Raw genomic sequence first — 20285 nt, forward strand, 5'->3', positions numbered from 1 at the left:
GATCAGTAGTGTAAGTAATGTGTCGTCTCGTTGCAGGTGGAATACATAATATCGGAAGCTCTGATGGCAGAGAAGCTGTGCCTGATGTACGAGGGGTGGATGGCGTGGGTGTGAGCGAGCTTGGAGCCCGCAGCCCCGCCGCCCCGCCGCCCCGCGCCTGCGCCGCCCGGCCCGCGCGCCCGGCGACCGTCGCAGTCTCGCGACGCGACACGCGGCCCGCCCCACAGCCGCCCGACACTGGAGCGAGCTTGCGGTACCACGTTGTTCTAGTTATATGTTTCGTTTCGTTTTCCTTCGTAGGCAGCGCGTGCTCGGCGCCCGGCCGGGACGCGTGTCCCGGCCGCGGCCGCAGCGTTAGGGTTAGATTATGTTCCGTAGGAGGCTCACGCGGAGCCCACCGACGCGTGGCGCCTCGACCCGACTCGACCGAGCCTCGGCCTCGTCCCGCCGGGACGCGGGCGGGGCCCGCGGCGACCACGTTCGTCCCTTCTATATCGCCGTCGTATATTTGTATCGCATAGATTATATAGTATCACATGTATTCGAGTAGTATCTATGTAACAGACGTGTCGGCGGGACAGACTCCCGACGTTACTTCCGTGCTTCGACTACGACGGTTCATTTTATATTTTGGAGTTTAGGCGACGAAATTTTATGTCAACATCATTGGCGTACAAAAACAAATATATTTTGTAGCTCTATATGATAACTTTTTATATAAAACTCTTGATAAAAATATAAAAAAAATGTAATAATTTTACGACTTGACGTGCAGAATTGAAACAGTTTTATTCATTTTTCCTTCAGTTTTCCTGCATACATGTTGAACAAGGCTTAGAATATGTCCGCGTCCATTTGACTGCTCTAAATTATATTCCCGTTTATAGAAATAGTAATACTTTTGAACTCATAGTAATATATTCCGAATATAAATGAAAAGAAAACTGAATACATAAGTATTGATTCTGCACTATATTCATTAGCTCTCATAATACACGTATTAACACAAGTATAATCTAATAAATGTATCTTAACGTAGGGATAAATTATAGTTAGACTCATTTCCTGTAAACACCCCTAAAAATTCCCACCCATCTTGAGAAAATCCTTTCTATCCAACCCTTACTCTTTGAACCCTCTATATAGAAACATTTTTGAAAAATAATTGATGTCTAAAAATATTCGAATAGCCGATAACAATTAGAATTTTAATTATGTCATAAAAATAATATGAAAAAGATAAGATAATCTTTCACTCACTGAAATGATTGCAATTGACGTTTTCTTATATCCTAGATAATAACAAAATAATTTGTAGTAAATATTCAAATTCATATTTGTAATAAAAACAGTAGAAAATTCACTTGACCCAGTATTGTTGGGTAGTTGAAAAAAGTTTATTAATTCTTTGGCCAGAGGGCACCACTTGCATGCAAAAGTTTATTAGTCTAAAGAGGCTTCGATTATTCTCTCAATAAAATGACGTTTCTTAGTGGCAAAAGTTGTTGAATTTCATAAAATTTTATATGTGTAATAGAATTATCAAAGAATAATGTCCCTCTGGCAGTAAATAGAATTAAAATGTTGGATGAAAATATGTGTTTCCGAAGAAAATAGTACGTATTTTGTATTTGAGGGAAACGTTTTGAAACAGAATGGCCCGAAATGATCGAAAGTAATTGTTGAGTAGTGACAGAGTTTTACAGGGGATGAGTTTGCGTGTCTAGTGTTAGTTGATAAGTGAACAAAAAGCATTTTAGGCAAATATATAGCTTATAAAATTGACTAGCTTAATTCCACGTCTTCTATCTGAATTTTCAGTTACAAAAAATGCTGTCAACAAATTACTATAGTCCCATAACTTAGTGGAGAGCCTTGAACGTAAATTTAACGGCTGGGAGAAGCATACAAAATTTAAAAATTAAATGAAATGCAATGGACGGTTGCCTATGAGTATTTGCTACAGGTACTTTATTTTGGACATACACAGAATAATTAATTATTCTCTAGATAAATCGTGTCTACCAAGGCTCTTTACTAACTTGTCGGACTAAAAAAATAGCAAAAAGAAGTTTAAATTTAAACAACTCATACTGTTTCCCTTATTGGTTTCATAACTCAATAAATACATTCTTAGCTCTCGCAACATTAACGCCACTTAGCGACGCTATTGTGCACTAATGTAGTGATTCTATCAGAAGTACAAGTTATTATTTTACCAGAATTTGAAATAGTTATAATTTGATGAACTACAAAAAAAATACCCGTTAATCTCTCTAAGTCGTCTCGTCTAAGTCTCGCTGCTGGGCAATGGTTGCAATGAGGTCTTGCAATGAGGAAGGGATATAATTTAATCGAATATAATTTAATTTTGGTAGTAGATTTGTTCACCTTGTTTCCTTAACTTATCAACTTTCTCTAGAAACGCTGTAGTAACGTATAATAATATATATCGCGCATTTCACGTACGTCTGTGCGTATGACTGCTAACTAACTCTAACTTAGTTGTATCGTGTGTTTGTGAAGGTGGATGCATTGGCATACTAGTACACACCACTGACATCGCTCGTGTTTTGTAAGAAATATCATCTGATTCTGATCTTTGAAATTATTAGCTTGTAGACCGAAAGGTTTTAGGCAAATAAAATTCTTATTGGTGTAATAACAACAGCTTTCTTACAATGAAATTTGTGAAATATTGTGTAGAATACAGCGATTGTCTTTTTTATTGTAATAGATTTATAAATATAGATGGAGCCACTTGCAGTACAGTCTAACAACTTAGTAGAAAGCCTTGTAAGTGAAGTTCGCGGGTAACGGAGGTATACAAGACTCAGAATTTACAATATGAGCGACATGCAGCCGACGGTAGCCCGTCTGATACAGCTAAATTATTTTGAGAAAACACTGAATTATTAATTATAGTCTAGATCAATCTACAAGGCTTTTTATTAATTTGTCAGACTTTAATAGCTACTGTTTTAAAACATTTGTCTAAACGTCTTCTTTTCCAAGTGATTTTTGGACATAAAGATGTTAGGTCCTGAAGTTACGTATTACATTAAGCCTATGATGTAAAATGGCATAGAATAACAAATTTTACTCATCTCTCAACTAGTGGCGCCATCTATGACTTTCAATAGTAAGTTCCCGTAAAATTGATATCTTATTTGAATTGAAACGATATAGCATTATAATGTGGACTTTTAAATAAATATTAAAAATAAATTTGCCATTATTGTCCCACTGCTGGGCAAAATTCTCTTTCTGTAACAATATATTATAATTGGTCTTGCTATGCTTGAAACCATGGTTTCTAGTAATAATAGTTGATAAGTAATAATGCTGGAAAAGTCAACCATTCCTTGAAATTTTCATGTTTATAGAATGCATCCATCGAGTGTGTGCTTGAAACGCTTCATAATAAAATAAATGGTGTATGTAACAAATTGTGTTTTATTTCTCTTTATCCTTTACTTTATTTTACCCGTTTTTGTAACCTCAATCGTCAAATCGAAATCGTCAAATCGAATCAGTCGTTCCTGAGATAAGCGCGTTCAAACAAACAAACAAACTCTTCAGCTTTATAATATTAGTATAGAATATCGTGCCTGTTTTATCCGAAGATGCAGGCAGGCGTATGAATTACACCCACGTTTCGCCAATGTTAGTCCCTTATAATGACGGGCGAGCCTATTGCTATATACAGGGCCCGTTACCAATTTTCGAGCTTCCGATGAAAATGATTCTAATATTATTTAGAATAACACTTTACCCGACTCGGGAATCGAACCCGAGACAAGTAGTTGGGGACACTAGTCACTAAACTACTAAATTTCTAAACGAGTCTGAAGTGTGATGAGAATTTTAAAAAATAACGGTATCTTATTTGTTACCCGACGTTTCAATCGATGTCCATACTTCGCGAAGAAGACAAGAATCGAGGCGAATTCGTCTCTTCAAGGTCTTAAATCTAGCGAGACGTTTGAACATCACCCTGAAAAAAGGAATTCGAAAAAAGGTAATTCATCAGCTCATAAAATACACTCACGACACTATTTACATCGAACCGACAATTTCAAATTAATGTCTAAGGAGACGAACGCTTGAATTTCGTATAATCCATCAAAGTGTCAAGTCAGTAAGTCAGTGTTAATCTTAATACACTTCATTAGAAACTTGACCGAAGAAAATTCAAGATGTTTTATTTTTAAGGAACACTGCGGCCCGCAGCGGTTTTCAATGAAAGTTTTTAAACTATCGCGGCTTGTACGCGCAACACTAAATTGCTAACAACTCGATTCTTTACACTCGATATTAACATCACATTATCGAGTACCGTACATTTTCAATCGAAAAACTCGTTTGAAAACCGACAGAAATCTGGCAAAGAAGCGCGAACTATCGCGTATTGACAACTTAACATTTAACGAGAGTAAGAAAAGAAAAAAAAAGGTTCGTTCTGAAAATTAGTTCTCTAAATATCATATTTAACGGCGGGTGAAAAAATAATCATGTAAGGTATATTTATCGTAAATAATAATTATAATTAACGTAAATCCGTATTAGTAAAAACAGAAATACATTAATAATATATTAACAATATATTATTATGTTGTTCAACGAAACATTAAACACAAAATAGAATTAGCGCTTATTTTTGCCTTAGTCTAAGCAGGCAAAGGAAACAATACCCCATACAGCCTCGTCTTCCAAAAGTATCCAATATGGATTATTTAAAAAATAATAGAATAAAAAATATGATCATAATTTTATTTAGAAATTCAAATTTCGAATTGGCCCAAAATGCGCTTCAGCATAAAAAAAAATTGAATTAATAATATTGTATCGTTTAATAGTATAATTACCCCATAAAAACAGATCATACCGTAAGACTGAGCCAACGTAACCATGATATGCCCTTATTGCATCACTTTCTGAAGCGGTAACGCGTAGATGTCTAAGAGCATATATATATTTTTTATTTTTGTGCATACATTATTAATATGGGCTTTACAATTGCAATAGGTGTCTACAGTAATACCAAAGAATTTAATACGATTGGTTGGGTCTATGCTCACGCCATCAATTTGTACTATTATATTTTGAGTAATTGTTTTGTAGTTTGAAAATTGTATGTTAAAACTACCAAGAGACGTTTTCAAGTAAGGAAAAACTACCAAGAGACGTCTTCTTGGGAGGAAAACTACCAAGACACGTCTTCAAGTGAGGAAAAACTACCAAGAGACGTCTTCTTGGGAGGAAAAACTACCAAGAGACGTCTTCATGAGAGGAAAAACTACCAAGAGACGTCTTCTTGAGAGGAAAAACTACCAAAAGGCGTCTTCATCACGTCTTCAGGTGAGGAAAAACTACCAAGACACGTCTTCAAGTGAGGAAAAACTACCAAGAGACGTCTTCATGAGAGGAAAAACTACCATGAGACGTCTTCATGAGAGGAAAAACTACCATGAGTCGTCTTCATGAGAGGAAAAACTACCATGAGACGTCTTCATGAGAGGAAAAAGTACCATGAGACGTCTTCATGAGAAGAAAAACTACCAAGAGGCGTCTTCATCACGTCTTCAGGTGAGGAAAAACTACCAAGAGACGTCTTCATGAGAGGAAAAACTACCAAGAGACGTCTTCAAGTGAGGAAAAACTACCAAGAGACGTCTTCCAGAGATGAAAAACTACCATGAGACGTCTTCATGAGAGAAAAAACTACCATGAGACGTCTTCAAGTGAGGAAAAACTACCATGAAACGTCTTCAAGTGAGGAAAAACTACCATGAGGCGTCTTCATGAGAGGAAAAACTACCATGAGACGTCTTTAGGTGAGGAAAAACTACCATGAGACGTCTTCATGAGAGGAAAAACTACCAAGAGACGTCTTCAAGTGAGGAAAAACTACCAAGAGACGCCTTCATGAGAGGAAAAACTACCAAGAGACGTCTTCAAGTGAGGAAAAACTACCAACTGTCTTAAATTATTTGTGGAAGTCCAGAGAAGGTGTAAACAGTGAAAACATTTGAAAATATGCGGTATTAATTAATAAAAACAAGAAAGCGTAAGCGGAGCTGCGCGGGTCAGCTAGTAATATTATAAAACAACGAGTTATAATCGCGATCAAAAATTAAAGGTTACGATATCTTATTTGCTTACCCGACGTATCGATCGAGTCGCATCGACCGTAGTCACGGACTAACTTATGTGACTGCCAAGCGTCGCCTCCTTGCTCGAGTGTCTACGCCTACCCACATGGTCTTCACAATTTCTAAATTGTTAAATATTGCCGGTACTTTGACACATAACACTAGTGACATCTAGACACTGGTATTTAATTGACCCTACGTAACGTGAGATAGATAAGGTGAACACAATGATGTACAATTTAGTATTTTACGTTGAAATATTGTTTGTCGTCCAACATTCAGCATATCTTTAAGGTAAAACCTAAAAACAATATGACAAAAATCATTAATACGAAAGTGATTTCTAAAAATAAAACACGATACATTTCATTATTAATTTATTTTTACACAATATTTTCATCAACTAACCTCAGACGTCCGTGTAATAACTATAATAGTCCCGATATAAAAATAATTCCTCTCCTTATCCGTAACATTGTAATATATTTATAATATTGACAGATTTATACTTTTTACAACTTTATCAATTCAAGTTTAGTCATATAAGTGATGCATATTCACAGAGCGATTGTTTCCTATACAGAATACAGTACAGTATATAATAATATCGTTACGAATATATAAACATACAATTTGCCCTATCAAAGTATCAAATGTACATCACATTGTTGAACGCACATATTTACAATCCATGAAACTTTTGCAATTTAGACATATAATGATGAACAAATATAATTCAATAATAAAACAACAGAAACATTATCTCACACATTTATGGCAAAACGTCAGAGTCCCACAAAATTCTAATAATTTTTAATGATTAATAGACAATTATAAAACACAACATAGTTACTTTACATAGACTTAAACCGAAATAAATAAATTATTCTCTAATATATTATAGTGTATTGCTTATTGTCAAATCAATTTAAAAGTCTATAAAATGGCGCTTCGCGGCCTTTACGAACAACAATTCCTAGTTACATATTTATGTACTAATTATTCATTTATTACTAAGTCAACATTATCTATACAGATACTCGGGAGCGTGGTCACAGGCGACCCGCACTCGCATATATGTATATTATATATCCGAATATAGCTACGATGGAAACCTTTAGTCTTCAGTCTCGAACTAACGGAATGTACAAGTCTACGCTACGCTTTAGAAATCTCTCCACACGAATAACACACGTATCACGCTATGATATGGTTTTATTTAGATTTATAATAAAATTATATATTCAGCACAAAATACATAGAAGATAGAGAACGAAAGAAACGAAAACTTAAAAGGAAAATACTGACATATAAGTACGACCAGAGCTAGCTGGGATCCTAACCGTAATCATAATCTTTTCATAAAAGACGAACGGAAAACGACGATAGATAGAAAAACGGAAAGTCTCGCGCGAGAGCGGGAGAATAAATTAGAAGCTAAAACTAGAAGGACGGATAGAATCGGGGAAAATACAAAATATATTAGAAGGGAGGGGCCGCTAGCACCGGCGCGGGCGCAGCAGCGCGGGTGCCGCGTGCACCTGGCGCAGCGCCGCCAGCGCGCGGCGGGCGCGGCGCCGTCAGTGGCGGTCCTCGCGCACCAGCGCCGCCGTGTCCGTGCCCGTGTCGGCCGCCGGCTCCAGGGCCCGTGGCGCTGCGCCCCCCGCGCCCGCGCCCCGCGCCTCCGACATCGACACCGAGATCACCGCCGACACCACCTTGTCCTTCAGCTCGTCCGGCACCTCGTAGATACCCGCTGCGACAAATACCAAAGTTATAAAACGTTACACGCGGGAACAGTCCAGAAAAACGACTTCAAACCCAATTCAATTTCTATCATTGTGTCTACAAAATACGAACATATCTCTCCTCAATAGCTATGCTACTCACGTATAGGCGGCTCGGGTTCCCCGGCGGCCTGTGCCCGGGTGACGGCGTCGTACATGGGGTTGCTGAAGTCGCGGCCCTTGCGCGGGGTCTCCTCCAGCGTGTAGGCGGGCTCGGCCCCCGCGGCGCCCGCCACGCCGCCGAACTCCACGTTGGAGCCCTGGCGGAACGACACGCTCTGCGACGACGCCAGGCTGCTTAGGCCTCCGCCCTTACCGCTGGAATGTTCAAATTAAGGTTAGTTATACGTTTTAATTTATTTTGTAACTAGCTGACCCGCGCAACTTCGCTTGCGTCACCTAAGAGAATGGGTCAAAAATTTCCCCGTTTTTGCAACATTTTTCGTTGCTACTCCGCTCCTAATGACCGTAGCGTGATGTTTAATAGCCTATAGCCTTCCTCGATAAATGGGCTATCTAACACTGAAAGAATTTTTCAAATCGGACCAGTAGTTCCTGAGATTAGCGCGTTCAAACAAACAAACAAACAAACTCTTCAGCTTTATAATATTAGTAAGTATAGATATTTCTTAACGACACTATTGGAAAATAAATAGTAAAAAAAAATCCAGTCATACATTTTGGTAGGATTTTTAATGATTTAAAAGTGGAATTTGTATTATTTTAATCACAAATTTTTAGACTACCTATTTTTGTGCTGTTCTGTTCTGGTAAAAGAGGGAATTTTTACATCTTTCTGTGCGTTAAAATTTTCATGTAATAAGTTATTAGACAATGGAAACGGTCGATTTGAACATAGTCGAACTAAGGAAAATATTCATAAATGACAAACGGATACTCACAAGGGCCTCTTCCTGATGACGAACCAGGCGGCGGCGGCGGCGAGCGCCAGCACCAGCACCAGCAGCACGGGCACCAGCACGGCGGCGGCCGTGGCGGCGCGCGCGTGCGTGGCGGCGGCCGCCGTGGCGCAGAGCGGCGGGGAGAGCGGCGCGCGGCACGAGCAGCTCACGGTCCCGTCCGCCTCCTCCACGCACGTGCCGCCGTTCTCGCACGGACAGATCTTCGGCAGCGGACGCGCTGGCTCCACCGCTACAACGATAGGACATTGTTAGTAAAGCTACTGTGTATTAGCAAGTATTTGTAGCTTAAATTTCTACAGTTGGAACCATCGAGTATCGAGATTAAAATGTACGGCAAAAAAAAGTTTCTACGTGGACCGCTAGAGGCGCTGATCAGATTTTCATACAGAATTTTTAGATAACTGGCCGGTGTGTCTCATATATCATACTAGTTAAACGAACAATATTTTTTTATTAAGAAACCAAAATGTTCCTTAACGCTGATAATGGTAAAGTTCGACAAAAAACTCCTGAATAAACTTATATAAAAAAAACTGCCTCTGTGGCGCGGTCGGTAGTATATGCGACTGCGGTGCGAGAGGTCTCGGGTTCGAATCCTGGGTCGGGCCAAAAAGTCTTTTCTGAGATTTTCTGTTAAGAATTTCTTAGAGATTGTCCGGAGTTAGGAAGTTGAGGTCGAAGACCTCCGTGCCTCGGAGAGCACGTAAAGCCGTCGGTCCTGCGCCTGACCTCTCACTGGTCGTGTCGGTTATCCGTCCCACCAAACTATGAGAGTGATGGAATAGAGAGTGTACCTGTGTATTGTGCGCACACTTGGACACTATAAACAAAGTCCTGCACAGATGGCCAGTTTCAATGAAACTGACCGCCGTAGCCGTATATCGGCTAGGAGGACATTATTATAAAAAAAAAAACGCTACAAGAACTCTTAGTTTCTCGATAAAAAAATAAAAATTGCACTTATACACCTAACTATTATGGGGGCAAAAAACAGTTTGCATTATAAAACAATATTTATATAACATACCGGCATCACAAGCGAGCTCCTGCGTGATACGCTTGGGCGGCGCCTGCTGGTCGGGACACACGCAGCGCCGACCCGCCGGCACGCCCAGACACAGGTGCGTGCACGGCGAGTTCGAGCACTCCGAGCGAGTCGTCATGTTGTAGCGGAGAGGGTGGTACACTGCAAATATAAATAAATAAATATAAATATCATTGGACAACTCACACACGGTCATTTGATTCCAAACTAAGCAGAGCTTGTACTATGGTTACCAAATAACTGATAAACATACTTATATACTTCTAAATACATACTTGTATAGATACGTTAACATCCAGACTCAGAACAAATACTCATGCTCATCACACAAAGATTTGTCAGGGTGGAATTCGAACCCACCACACACGGCGCTTCGGTTATTGCGGCGAGGTGACCACTTTAACCACTGCGCCAAACGTGCAGTTATATATTATATATACATAATAATGTTGAAAGCTTAAAAAAAACGTATGAATTTTGAAATGAAAGCTAGATTTGGACTGAGTTACTTTGAAATGCCAATTATTATGTCGTTTAACAAAGACAGCAGACGCGGATAGATTTAACAAGTGATTACACAAAATCATCACTTCTAAAAATCTTACTCTCTTCAATCCTAATTAAACACTAAAACTGTCTTTATCTTTAGAAAAACCCCTGAGAATGAATGGGCAGAAAACAGGCACAGGCAGTTTCATATTGAAATTATACTCTATACTCTTCCCAAAAAGTTAGAGTTATGCAATAATTAACAATCTTACCTTTCACAGCCGACGGGTTGACTAGATCCTTCGATATAATGAATGGCACTCCACGTCCGAACTTATCCTGGCGCACGAGTTCACCCGTGTCTCTGGTCACCCAGTACAATGACGACTCAAACACGTCCAGAGACAGCGGGTGTTTCAGCAGGTCTCCCTTCAAGATCACCTTGCGGTTAGACCCATCATGTCTCATCATTTCAATGGTATTCAATTTTGTGTCAGCCCAATATATCGAGTGATCCATCGCATGATCGATCGCCAAACCAGTCGGGTGTCTGATATTCTCTGTGACAATCGGTCTACGTTTAGAACCGTCCATCCAGGCTATTTCGATCTTTGGAGCAGAGCCTGCGTCAGCCCAGAACATCCTACCCATTTGTGGATCCAGGACTATTGAAGTCGGGCTTTCAATGCCTGCTGATACAATAGCACGTCGGTATCTACCATCGGTTCTTGCTACCATGACTCTTCCACGAGGTTTAGAGCCTGTTCTGTCAGTCTCAGTCCAGTATAAGTTATCACCAACATAGTCGACAGCCAGGGCTGTAGGTTTAGAGTTTCCTTTCATATTCAAGTCTTGAGCGAAGCCCATCTTGACTTGTCCATTGACAGCGTTGATCATGTAAGAACGTTTGATAGTCTTGTCGTAACTGTCTGCCCAGAAGATCATCTGGTTCTTGGGGTCATAGTCAAGTGCTTCTATTCTCTTCTCAGCTGTGATGACGTCAAACTCTTCGTTCTTGTCTTGTGAGAAGGCGTGTATTTCGGGTCCGTTTGCGAATAGTAACACTACCTCGTCTTCTACTGCTTTGCATACGCCTGATAGGTTGTCTGCGAGTCTGTTAACGAAATATAGTTATTAGTATTGCAACAAAAATTTGGTACATATCTTTGGAATGGTATTAATGACGTCATTATGACGAATTAATTATTTTGATAGAAAGACTTGGTCAGAATAGTTAAGTAGTAAAAGGTACTGATCTACAAATTCGGGTAGACCAGGGGCAAAACTTCAGCTATTATTAGATAAATAATGACAAGATTCAGTAAATAGTGGTCGTTTCATGCAATATGAAATATCTCCATTAACGTCAAATAACAAATAAGACTGTTCAAAGTTGTCGCTTGTTCGAAAGGTTGCGAACAAGAGATAATATAAGGCACTTTCTAAAATTCAATACTACAGCTAACAACCATGTTTTAAATTACAAACTTAATATTTAATACTTACTTGAAACCATCTCTACAGTCACAGCTATAACTTCCATTCAAGTTGTGACAGATCTGCGAGCAGTGGTGCGTGCCGGCGGCGCACTCGTCCACGTCGATGCACTTCTTCTTGTCCGCCGGGGATATGATCCAGCCTTGGAAGCACGTGCAGATGTAGCCGCCGGACAACGTCAGGTTTGTGCAGAAGTGCTCGCAACCACCTGAGAAAGATATAAATTATGTTTAAGCCAATCTATACTAATATTATAAAGCTGAAGAGTTTGTTTGAACGCGCTTATCTCAGGAACTACTCGTCCGATTTGATAAATTCTTTCAATGTTAGATAGCCCATTTATCGAGGACGGCTATACGCTATATATCATCACGCTACGACTAATAGGAGCAGAATACCAGTAATAAAATTTTACAAATACGGGGAAAATTATGACCCATTCTCTCTTATGCCGCAAGCGAAGTTGCGCGAGTCAGCTAGTTGTAAATAAAATTCGGCAGCATATATGTGGTATGGTTGTTTGTTTTCTTCATTGTGATAGTCACGCAGTAGTGACGGTAAAAGATTAATTGAACCCAAATAGGTATGTCTGTCACTTGTCCTTTAGAGTTAGTCTGATTATGTTTTCTTATACCAAATAGAAAATGTTATACATGTTTTTTATACAAAAACACAATATCTTTTACAAAATAATTAGTTGTACAAAACAGTATGCAGTTATAAAAATCATAATTTCACGTTTTTCTGTATCGTTTAAAGAAAATTTGGTGTTACGTATAGTGTCACTGCTTTCATGCAATGCTGTCATGCAAGTTGTAAAATCAAAGAGTCGTTTAAAAAGAGAGGATTGAGATATAAAGAAAATAGAATCTAAGCTTAGAGTGTCTTTAGCATTATTCTAGGTACTTGCAACAAAACATAAGACACTTTTATCAAAATCAGTTCAATCCACAAAATTAAAGAAAAAAACATCAAGAATCTCTTACCTTTGTCCATGTGAGAGCAAGTATGCGTATGATGGCAGCCAAGCTCATCAGACGCGTCTCCGCAGTCATCAGCGAAGTCACACAGCATCGTGCGCTCCACACAGTGCTTGTTGGCGCACTGGAACTGCGTGTAGGGGTCGCAGGGCTTAATGCGGGCCGCGCATAATGTCATGTTGTTCTCGTCTGAACCGTCGCCGCAGTTGTCCACGCCGTCGCATACTTGGTACCTGTAAAAAGTATAGAAGATAAGGTATTAATAAAATAAATCTTCGTGTGATGAGCACGAGTATTTGTTCTGAGCCTAGTTGTCAATTTATCTATATAAGTATTTATTTAGAAGTATATAAGTATGTTTATCAGTTATTTGGTTACCATAGTACAAGCTCTGCTTAGTTTGGAATCAAATGACCGTGTGTGAATTGTCCAATAATATTTATTTATTATTTATTTGGCAAGAAGCAGGAGACTGACAGCTAAATGAAGCAGTATAAATGGACGAGCCAAATAGTATAAGGGTTGCTAGGAAATTTTCAGTCAGTCTGGAGTTTTGGGCAAATTGAATTAAGAGTACTATGTCATGCGAGTCTATGATAATGTACCTCTCAATAAACTATAATTTCGATTCATCATGTTTTTATATCAGATATATAAGAAGACAAGGAAAGTCGTGATTTAGTCATGAATCTTGAATAAAGTAATAGATGTAACGGTCAAGTCAGCGAAGTGTCTTCTTGACTTAACAACATTAACAATGTTGACCATTAAACAATAAAAGTAAAAGAGTTATTACCTCGGCACACATCGATGGTTATCACAATGGAACCTGCGGAGGGTGTCGCAGTTAAAGTTGGTACAAATAGAGGCTGCTTCATCAGATCCATCGCCACAGTCGTCCGTGCCGTCGCACAGGTCTGATTGAGATACACACAGGTTGTTCGCACATTGGAATCTGTAAATAATAAATTCAGTAATTAGAAACGTGTAAAACAAAGCTTTTAAGGTTGGGAACTTTATTGGCCAAATTATATGGCTGAGTAATAGATGATTTCAATGATTTATGTTTCTTAGATCTGATCTAATGATCTGGAATAATTTAAGGGTTTATTTACAAACTTAGGGCGCTAATACGCTATTTGGAGCTCTTAACTTTTTGGTGTAACAACCTGATCAAGAAATCGAACCCTAGATTTTATTAATCGGACACTCAGACCACATGGAATTTAAAATCATCATACGTAATAAGCCACATCTTACCTGCTCTCAGGACAGTATCTGCCATTAGGGAATCTTGGAGGACATCCGATCTCATCAGACAAGTCTCTACAATCCCTGTCGCCATCACATCTGAAGTACGCCGCGATACAATGTCCTGATTTACACTGGAAAGTTCCATTCTTGCACTTGAACCCTCCACAGTCCGCCTCGTCAGTGTTGTCACCGCAATCGTCTTCGTGATCGCAGCGCCATCTTGATGATATACACTTGCCGTTACCACATTTAAACTCAGATTCGGAACATTCTCTATACTTGTGTTGACAAACTGCCTCAGTTTCATCACTGCCGTCCCCACAATCATCAGTAAAATCGCAAAGCCATTGCTTAGGTATACATCTCTTATTTTCACAAGTGAAGTCAGTTTCGCTATTACAAGACGGGCAATTTTCTGGCAGTTCGTCAGACCCATCTCGGCAATCGTCTTTACCGTCGCAGAACAACCATTTAGGAATACATCTGTAGTTAGCCTGTCCTGGACACCTTCTCCAGCCGGTAGTACAATTCTTCTGTCGGCACATGTAAGCAGGCTCATCGGAATCGTCACCACAATCATTGTCGAAGTCACACATCCATAATTTCGGAATGCAACGTCCATTCTTGCAAGCGAACTCCGTGTCTGGGTTACAAGCTCTATTGTGACACATGGTCGGGTCTTCATCACTATTATCTTTGCAGTCAGTGTCTCCATCACATTTCCAACTATCCAGGATACATCTTCCGCTAGACTTGCATTTAAATTCGAGGAGTGGACACTCGTGAGCGCATTCGGCTTCATCAGACCCATCGCCACAGTCGTCTGTACCATCGCAAATTGTCGCAGCGGGAGTACAATTAGTATTCTTGCACTGGAATGACCCAGCTCTGCAGTGTCTAACCGGGCAAGTCTCAGGCTCATCAGAACCATCCATACAGTCCTTCTCTCCATCACACTTCCAGAACCATGGGATACACTTCTCATCGCGGCCGTTACATCTGTGCTGACCATTTGTACAGTTGACGATACACGTCTTCATATCTTGCGCTAGGTAGAACTGGTTTGGACAAGCGCATCTGTAGGTCGTTGCTCCTTCTTCACCGTAGCCTTCGATGTTCAAGTAACTGGACTCGTGAGGTGGAGCAATCAGGCAGAGATGGGAACATCCACCATTGTTGTCTCCACAAGGGTTTGGATAAGGCAGTTGTCTTAAAGGATGTACTACATGAATGTCATAAGGCCTGTGCGTGGTATTCCTCAAAACAGTTAAGTTTTCTCCAGAATGTTTGTTCGCTTTGCTAATTGCTTTCAAATTCCAATCAGTCCAGAAGATTTCGTCATCGAAAAGACTCAAAGCAAATACGTGGGGGACTTTAGTACCTGATAGTACCACATGTCTGTGACGACCTTCCAAATCAGCTGACCCGATATAGTCCAAATGAGCATCAGCCCAGTAGAGTCTGTCGGTGAAGTAATCGATGGTTAAAGCATTAGGCCAAGCGATGTCATCTTCCCAGTTCAAGATCGAAGTGAAGTTAGATCCATCCATACCCATCTTGCCAATGTAGGCCTGCAAGTGCCATGAAGTGTAATACAAGTAACCTGTTCCTGGATGCACTACGATAGCCCTAGGGTCTGTGACTCCAGTCTTTAGAGTCTTTCTTCTAGTACCGTCTAACTCCGAAACGTCCAAGTTCTTAGAATGCCTGTCTAACCAGTAAAGTTTTCTTCCAATCCAGTCAATTGCAATACCTTCTAAACCATGAGAATCGTGTCTTATCACTACTTCTTTAGTAGGATTGGGGTCTGTGTAATTTGATCTGTAAATCGTTTTAGCTGAGACATCAGCGAAGTACATTCTCTGTTCTTTGAAGTCAAAGTCTATTGCTACAACATTCATTAGATCTTGATGCATTAAATTGTATAGGCTTGCGTCCGTCGACATATTTCTGACGTAGTATTTATTTGTGAATATAATCCAAGCCGACGTGTTGTCTTTACGTTTGCATGTATGTTCGTCTGCTTCTCTTTCATAGTATTGGTCGTTGCACTTACAATAATATGAGCCAGGGGTGTTGGAACAATATTGGGAACAAACTCCAGGTGTTTCTATACATTCGTTAATGTCTGCGCAAGCTTTGCCATCAGCCAATAGTTTGTAACCCTGGTTGCAGTCACAGTAGTATCCAGTCAAAGTATCAATACACTTGTGTCCGCATTGATTGATCTCTAGTTTAGCGCATTCATCGATGTTACAATGAGCTGGCTCATCGGAATCGTCCGTACAATCTGACACTTTATTACAAACCAGTCTGTTATCAATACATTGGTCGTTGTTACACTTGAACTGGCCTGCAGGACATGTCTTATTCTGTTTAACACAACCAACTTCATCTGAATGATCGCCACAATCATCTTCCCCGTCACATCTGAAGTGATTTCTAATACATTTAAAGTTCTGACACTTGAATTCCTGATCCGTACATTGTTTGTATTGCGTGTTACAACGTTTTCCTTCATCGGAGCCGTCGCCGCAGTCGTTGTCGTGATCGCACACCCAACCTTCGTTGATACAACGTCCATTGTTACATTGGAACTGGTCTTCGGAACAAGGCGTAGGTGTAGCGCAGTGATGTATTGTCGAATTCTCATCAGCTCCATCAATACAGTCGGGATCGCCGTCGCAGATCCATTTCTTTGGTATACATTGAGCTCGTTGCCAGAACTTGTTCTCTTCGCACGTGTATTCTGTTTCGGCGTCACATTTGCGTTCGTTGCATTGATGTCGATCATCTTCGTCACTGTTGTCCAAACAATCGTTATCACCATCGCAAATATAAATCCTCGGTATACAGTTACCATTGTCACAAGTGAACAGATCTCCGAAACATGTTCGACCTTCAGAGCGGCAGTATTCTGGCGGTTCATCAGCTCCATCACCACAGTCATCGTCTCCATCGCAATACCAAGTGGCGGGTATACAACGATGGTTGGGACAACGGAAGCTGTTCTGTGGGCAGGTTCTTTGCGCGCAATGTAGAGGATCCTCATCAGAGTTATCACCACAATCGTTGTCTCCATCACATAACCAGTACGGTTCCACGCAAATGTTCGTCTTTTCACACTTAAGATGGTTAGCAGGACAAGTGGTATTCATAGGACAAAGTTCGTGAGTTTCATCAGACGTAATATTGTCCTTACAATCGTTGATACCATTGCAGACTTGCGTCATTGGTATACAGCGGGAGTTGAGACAAGTGAACTCTCCTTTAGCACAAGGTGGGTATACGCAGCCTTCTTCATCGGAACCATCTTTGCAGTCATTCTCGTGGTCACATTTCCAGGATTGGAAGATGCACCTGCCATTGTTGCAGCGGAACTCACTTGGCGAGCAAGAGTGGTAAGTGCAGTAGTTCTTATCTTCATCAGAGTTATCACCGCAGTCATCATCACCATCGCAAGACCACATCTTGCTGATACACTTGCCATTAGCGCAAAAGAACTTGCTAGGGTCACAGGTGATGTTTTTGGCCACACACATACGTCCCTCGTTGACTAATTTAGTGTTGTCGTCACATTTACATTCGACAGTATTGTTTGGTGCTGGGTGACAGCTGTGGGCACATCCACCATTGCTAATCTTGCAAGCATTTACTTGGCATTTCTGTCTGCTCGTACTATAGATGTGTATATCACGAGGTGAGTCTTCTAATCTCTTAACCATTTCAATCATATTAGCTCCAGTGTGTTTCTCCGCTCGATAAACGCCTCGTAATTGAAGATCAGTCCAGTAAATATAGTTTCCAAATACAGTGATAGCGAATGGATAGATCGTAGCGCTGATGAGAACTTCTCGATTTGAACCGTCAAGGTTTGATCTCTCGATCTTTTCACGTACAGCATCGGTCCAGTATAACATGTTTTCATCAAAATCAATCGTTAGACCACTTGGTTGAGACAAGTCCTTGTCAATAATTGCCTTTTTGAGCGATCCAGCCATTGTCGTTCTGTAGATTTTACCAGAAGTTCCGAATCGACCCCAATCAGTGTAGTACAACGTACCATTGCAAGGATCCACGACAATAGCTCTAGGTCTTTCAACCCTCGCAATCATCACCAATTCGGACCCATCGAGATTCATCGCGTAAATAGAATTGTTAGAACTATCAGTCCAGTATATTTTCTTCTGAGTCCAATCGTATGAAATTCCTTCAGGATTGATGCCTTTACTGATGATGCTTTGAATGTTGGCTTTATCAGGGCTGTTGGCTGACATCCATCCAATCTTAGCCCAAGGTCTGATCTGAGTGAAAAACAGTTTGTTATCAGCATAGTCGAACTCAACACCGACAACGTTGGTCAGATTGACTACTGGCTTGAAAGGTACTCCGGTAGACTTAGGATCTAAGTTGATAGCGCGGATTTCGGTCCTGGTGGTGAATACAAGATATTCGTCTACCACTTCACATTTCTTGTTATTGGTCTTCGAAATCTGTCCCGTAGCACATTCACATCTGAAAGCTTCAGGACCCTTATTAGCTTCTGGCGGAAAACTGAAGCAAAGCTGATCACATCCACCATTGCCAAATCGTCTGCAAGGGTTATTGTCATCCATTGGCTGGTTATTCACATCGAATATAACAATATCTCGCAATTTCGGTAAGTTTGTTCGCACTTTCTCTGGCATAGACATGTTTCCAGGTAGTTTTGAAGCTTTGTAGATAGTCTGTAGGTTTCTATCGACCCAGTATACGCTGCCTGTGTGAATAGCAATACCCATAGGGTTTGGCAGATTTGAGCGAATAAGTTGACGGTTTCCACCGTTGTATGAAATCTTTTGAATCTGGTCTAATTTAGAGTCTACCCAGTACACATCATGAGTCATCATATCAATAGTTAAGTCTCTAGGGTTAGATATTCCGGAGCTCACAACAGTCTGCCAGTTGCTTCCATCAAGGTATGCCTTTCCAATACGAGGGTATTGCCCGTAATCAATCCAGTACAACAATCTCTTCAAAGGATTGACAGCCAACTCTCTCGGAGCATCCATAGTAGTTTTAACTAATACCTTTCTATGAGAACCATCTAGCCAGCACATTTCTACGTAATTTTCATGAGGGAACACATTCGTAAAGTAAAGGTTTCCTGCCACCCAATCCACTGCTAAGCCTCGGATACCGTTGCTGCCAATCCCATCTTTCACAATATGTTGTAGTTCAGTACCATTAGGTCTGATCCTGAATATTCCGTTCCATTGTCCTCGGTTGAATTCCACCCAGTAAATGTAGTTTTCTGCTAAATGGACATCGACATGGAGAATGTGATGACCAAGACCGGTGACTGGAACCATGGCCTCAGCACTGGAATCAATGCTGTAGCCTCTAATCAGGTCTAGTTGGGAGACGACCGCAAAAGTCTTGTAAGGAACACAGTTGACATCATTTTCCTTCCTATAGCCAATGGAACAAGCACAGACCCTGGATCCACCATCACCAGGAACGCAAATCTGTTCACAGCCTCCGTTATTCTGAGAGCACGGGTGATGGACCATCTTTCTCTTTTGGAATATGGTGAACGACTTCAAGTCGCTTTCATTATCAATCACTGTTCTGATGTTGTCTCCATTTGGCAGGTCTGCTTTGATCACCTTTTCGTGGAGAGGATCTAACACGTACAGCCTGGAGTCCAGAACAGCTATGACTTTAGGATATGATATGGCGTTTGCTTCAGTTAATATGGTCTTGCGGTCATTGCCCTCTGTGTTGACGCTGTTGATGCTGGCAGGGTACTGGGTGCTGAAGTAGATGATTTTCTTCTCTACGTCGATGGTGACGGCTTCTGGTCTTTCGATGCTGTCTACCAAGATGATGGGGTTTGTTCCGTCCATGTTTGCTTTGCCGATTTTAGCTGGTACTCCGAAACCTCCTTCGTCTGACCAGTACATTTTGCTGTAACAAGTAAAGGATGACATTATAGTATTTATAGTTTTAGTTAATATTTAGGACACTTTTTTATATCAATTGTATTGAACTAAATAATCTCAAATAATACGTCGATTTAATTCCGAAATTGTATTAATTGTGAATTACTCGTATCTTTCATATAGCAATTATTTGAGTTCATTTGGGTATTGATACTTATCTGGCATAATTAA

General features: G+C 40.4%; 2 protein-coding genes across 4 annotated transcripts in view; one reads left to right on the forward strand and one right to left on the reverse strand.

Moving 5' to 3' along the window:
- nonC (serine/threonine-protein kinase Smg1) overlaps nt 1-3443 on the forward strand; it is a 178465-nt gene extending 175022 nt beyond the window's left edge. Inside the window, exon 15 of the mRNA XM_076122840.1 lies at nt 37-3443. Within this exon, the coding sequence (XP_075978955.1) occupies nt 37-114 (78 nt within the window). The 3' untranslated portion in view covers nt 115-3443. The remainder of the gene's footprint in view (nt 1-36) is intronic.
- A 3076-nt stretch (nt 3444-6519) lies between these two features.
- mgl (low-density lipoprotein receptor-related protein megalin) overlaps nt 6520-20285 on the reverse strand; it is a 266041-nt gene continuing 252275 nt past the window's right edge. For all 3 annotated transcript variants that reach the window (XM_076122865.1, XM_076122864.1, XM_076122863.1), the window contains 9 exons: nt 14137-20079; nt 13673-13831; nt 12883-13109; nt 11906-12104; nt 10672-11513; nt 9893-10051; nt 8845-9094; nt 8046-8260; nt 6520-7911 (listed from right to left, as the gene is read on the reverse strand). In XM_076122865.1, coding sequence (XP_075978980.1) covers nt 7736-7911; nt 8046-8260; nt 8845-9094; nt 9893-10051; nt 10672-11513; nt 11906-12104; nt 12883-13109; nt 13673-13831; nt 14137-20079 — 8170 coding nt within the window. In that variant the 3' untranslated portion in view covers nt 6520-7735. The remainder of the gene's footprint in view (nt 7912-8045; nt 8261-8844; nt 9095-9892; nt 10052-10671; nt 11514-11905; nt 12105-12882; nt 13110-13672; nt 13832-14136; nt 20080-20285) is intronic.

This window comes from Anticarsia gemmatalis, chromosome 14, assembly GCF_050436995.1.
Source record: "Anticarsia gemmatalis isolate Benzon Research Colony breed Stoneville strain chromosome 14, ilAntGemm2 primary, whole genome shotgun sequence".
In the NCBI taxonomy this organism is placed as follows: Eukaryota; Metazoa; Arthropoda; class Insecta; order Lepidoptera; family Erebidae; genus Anticarsia; species Anticarsia gemmatalis.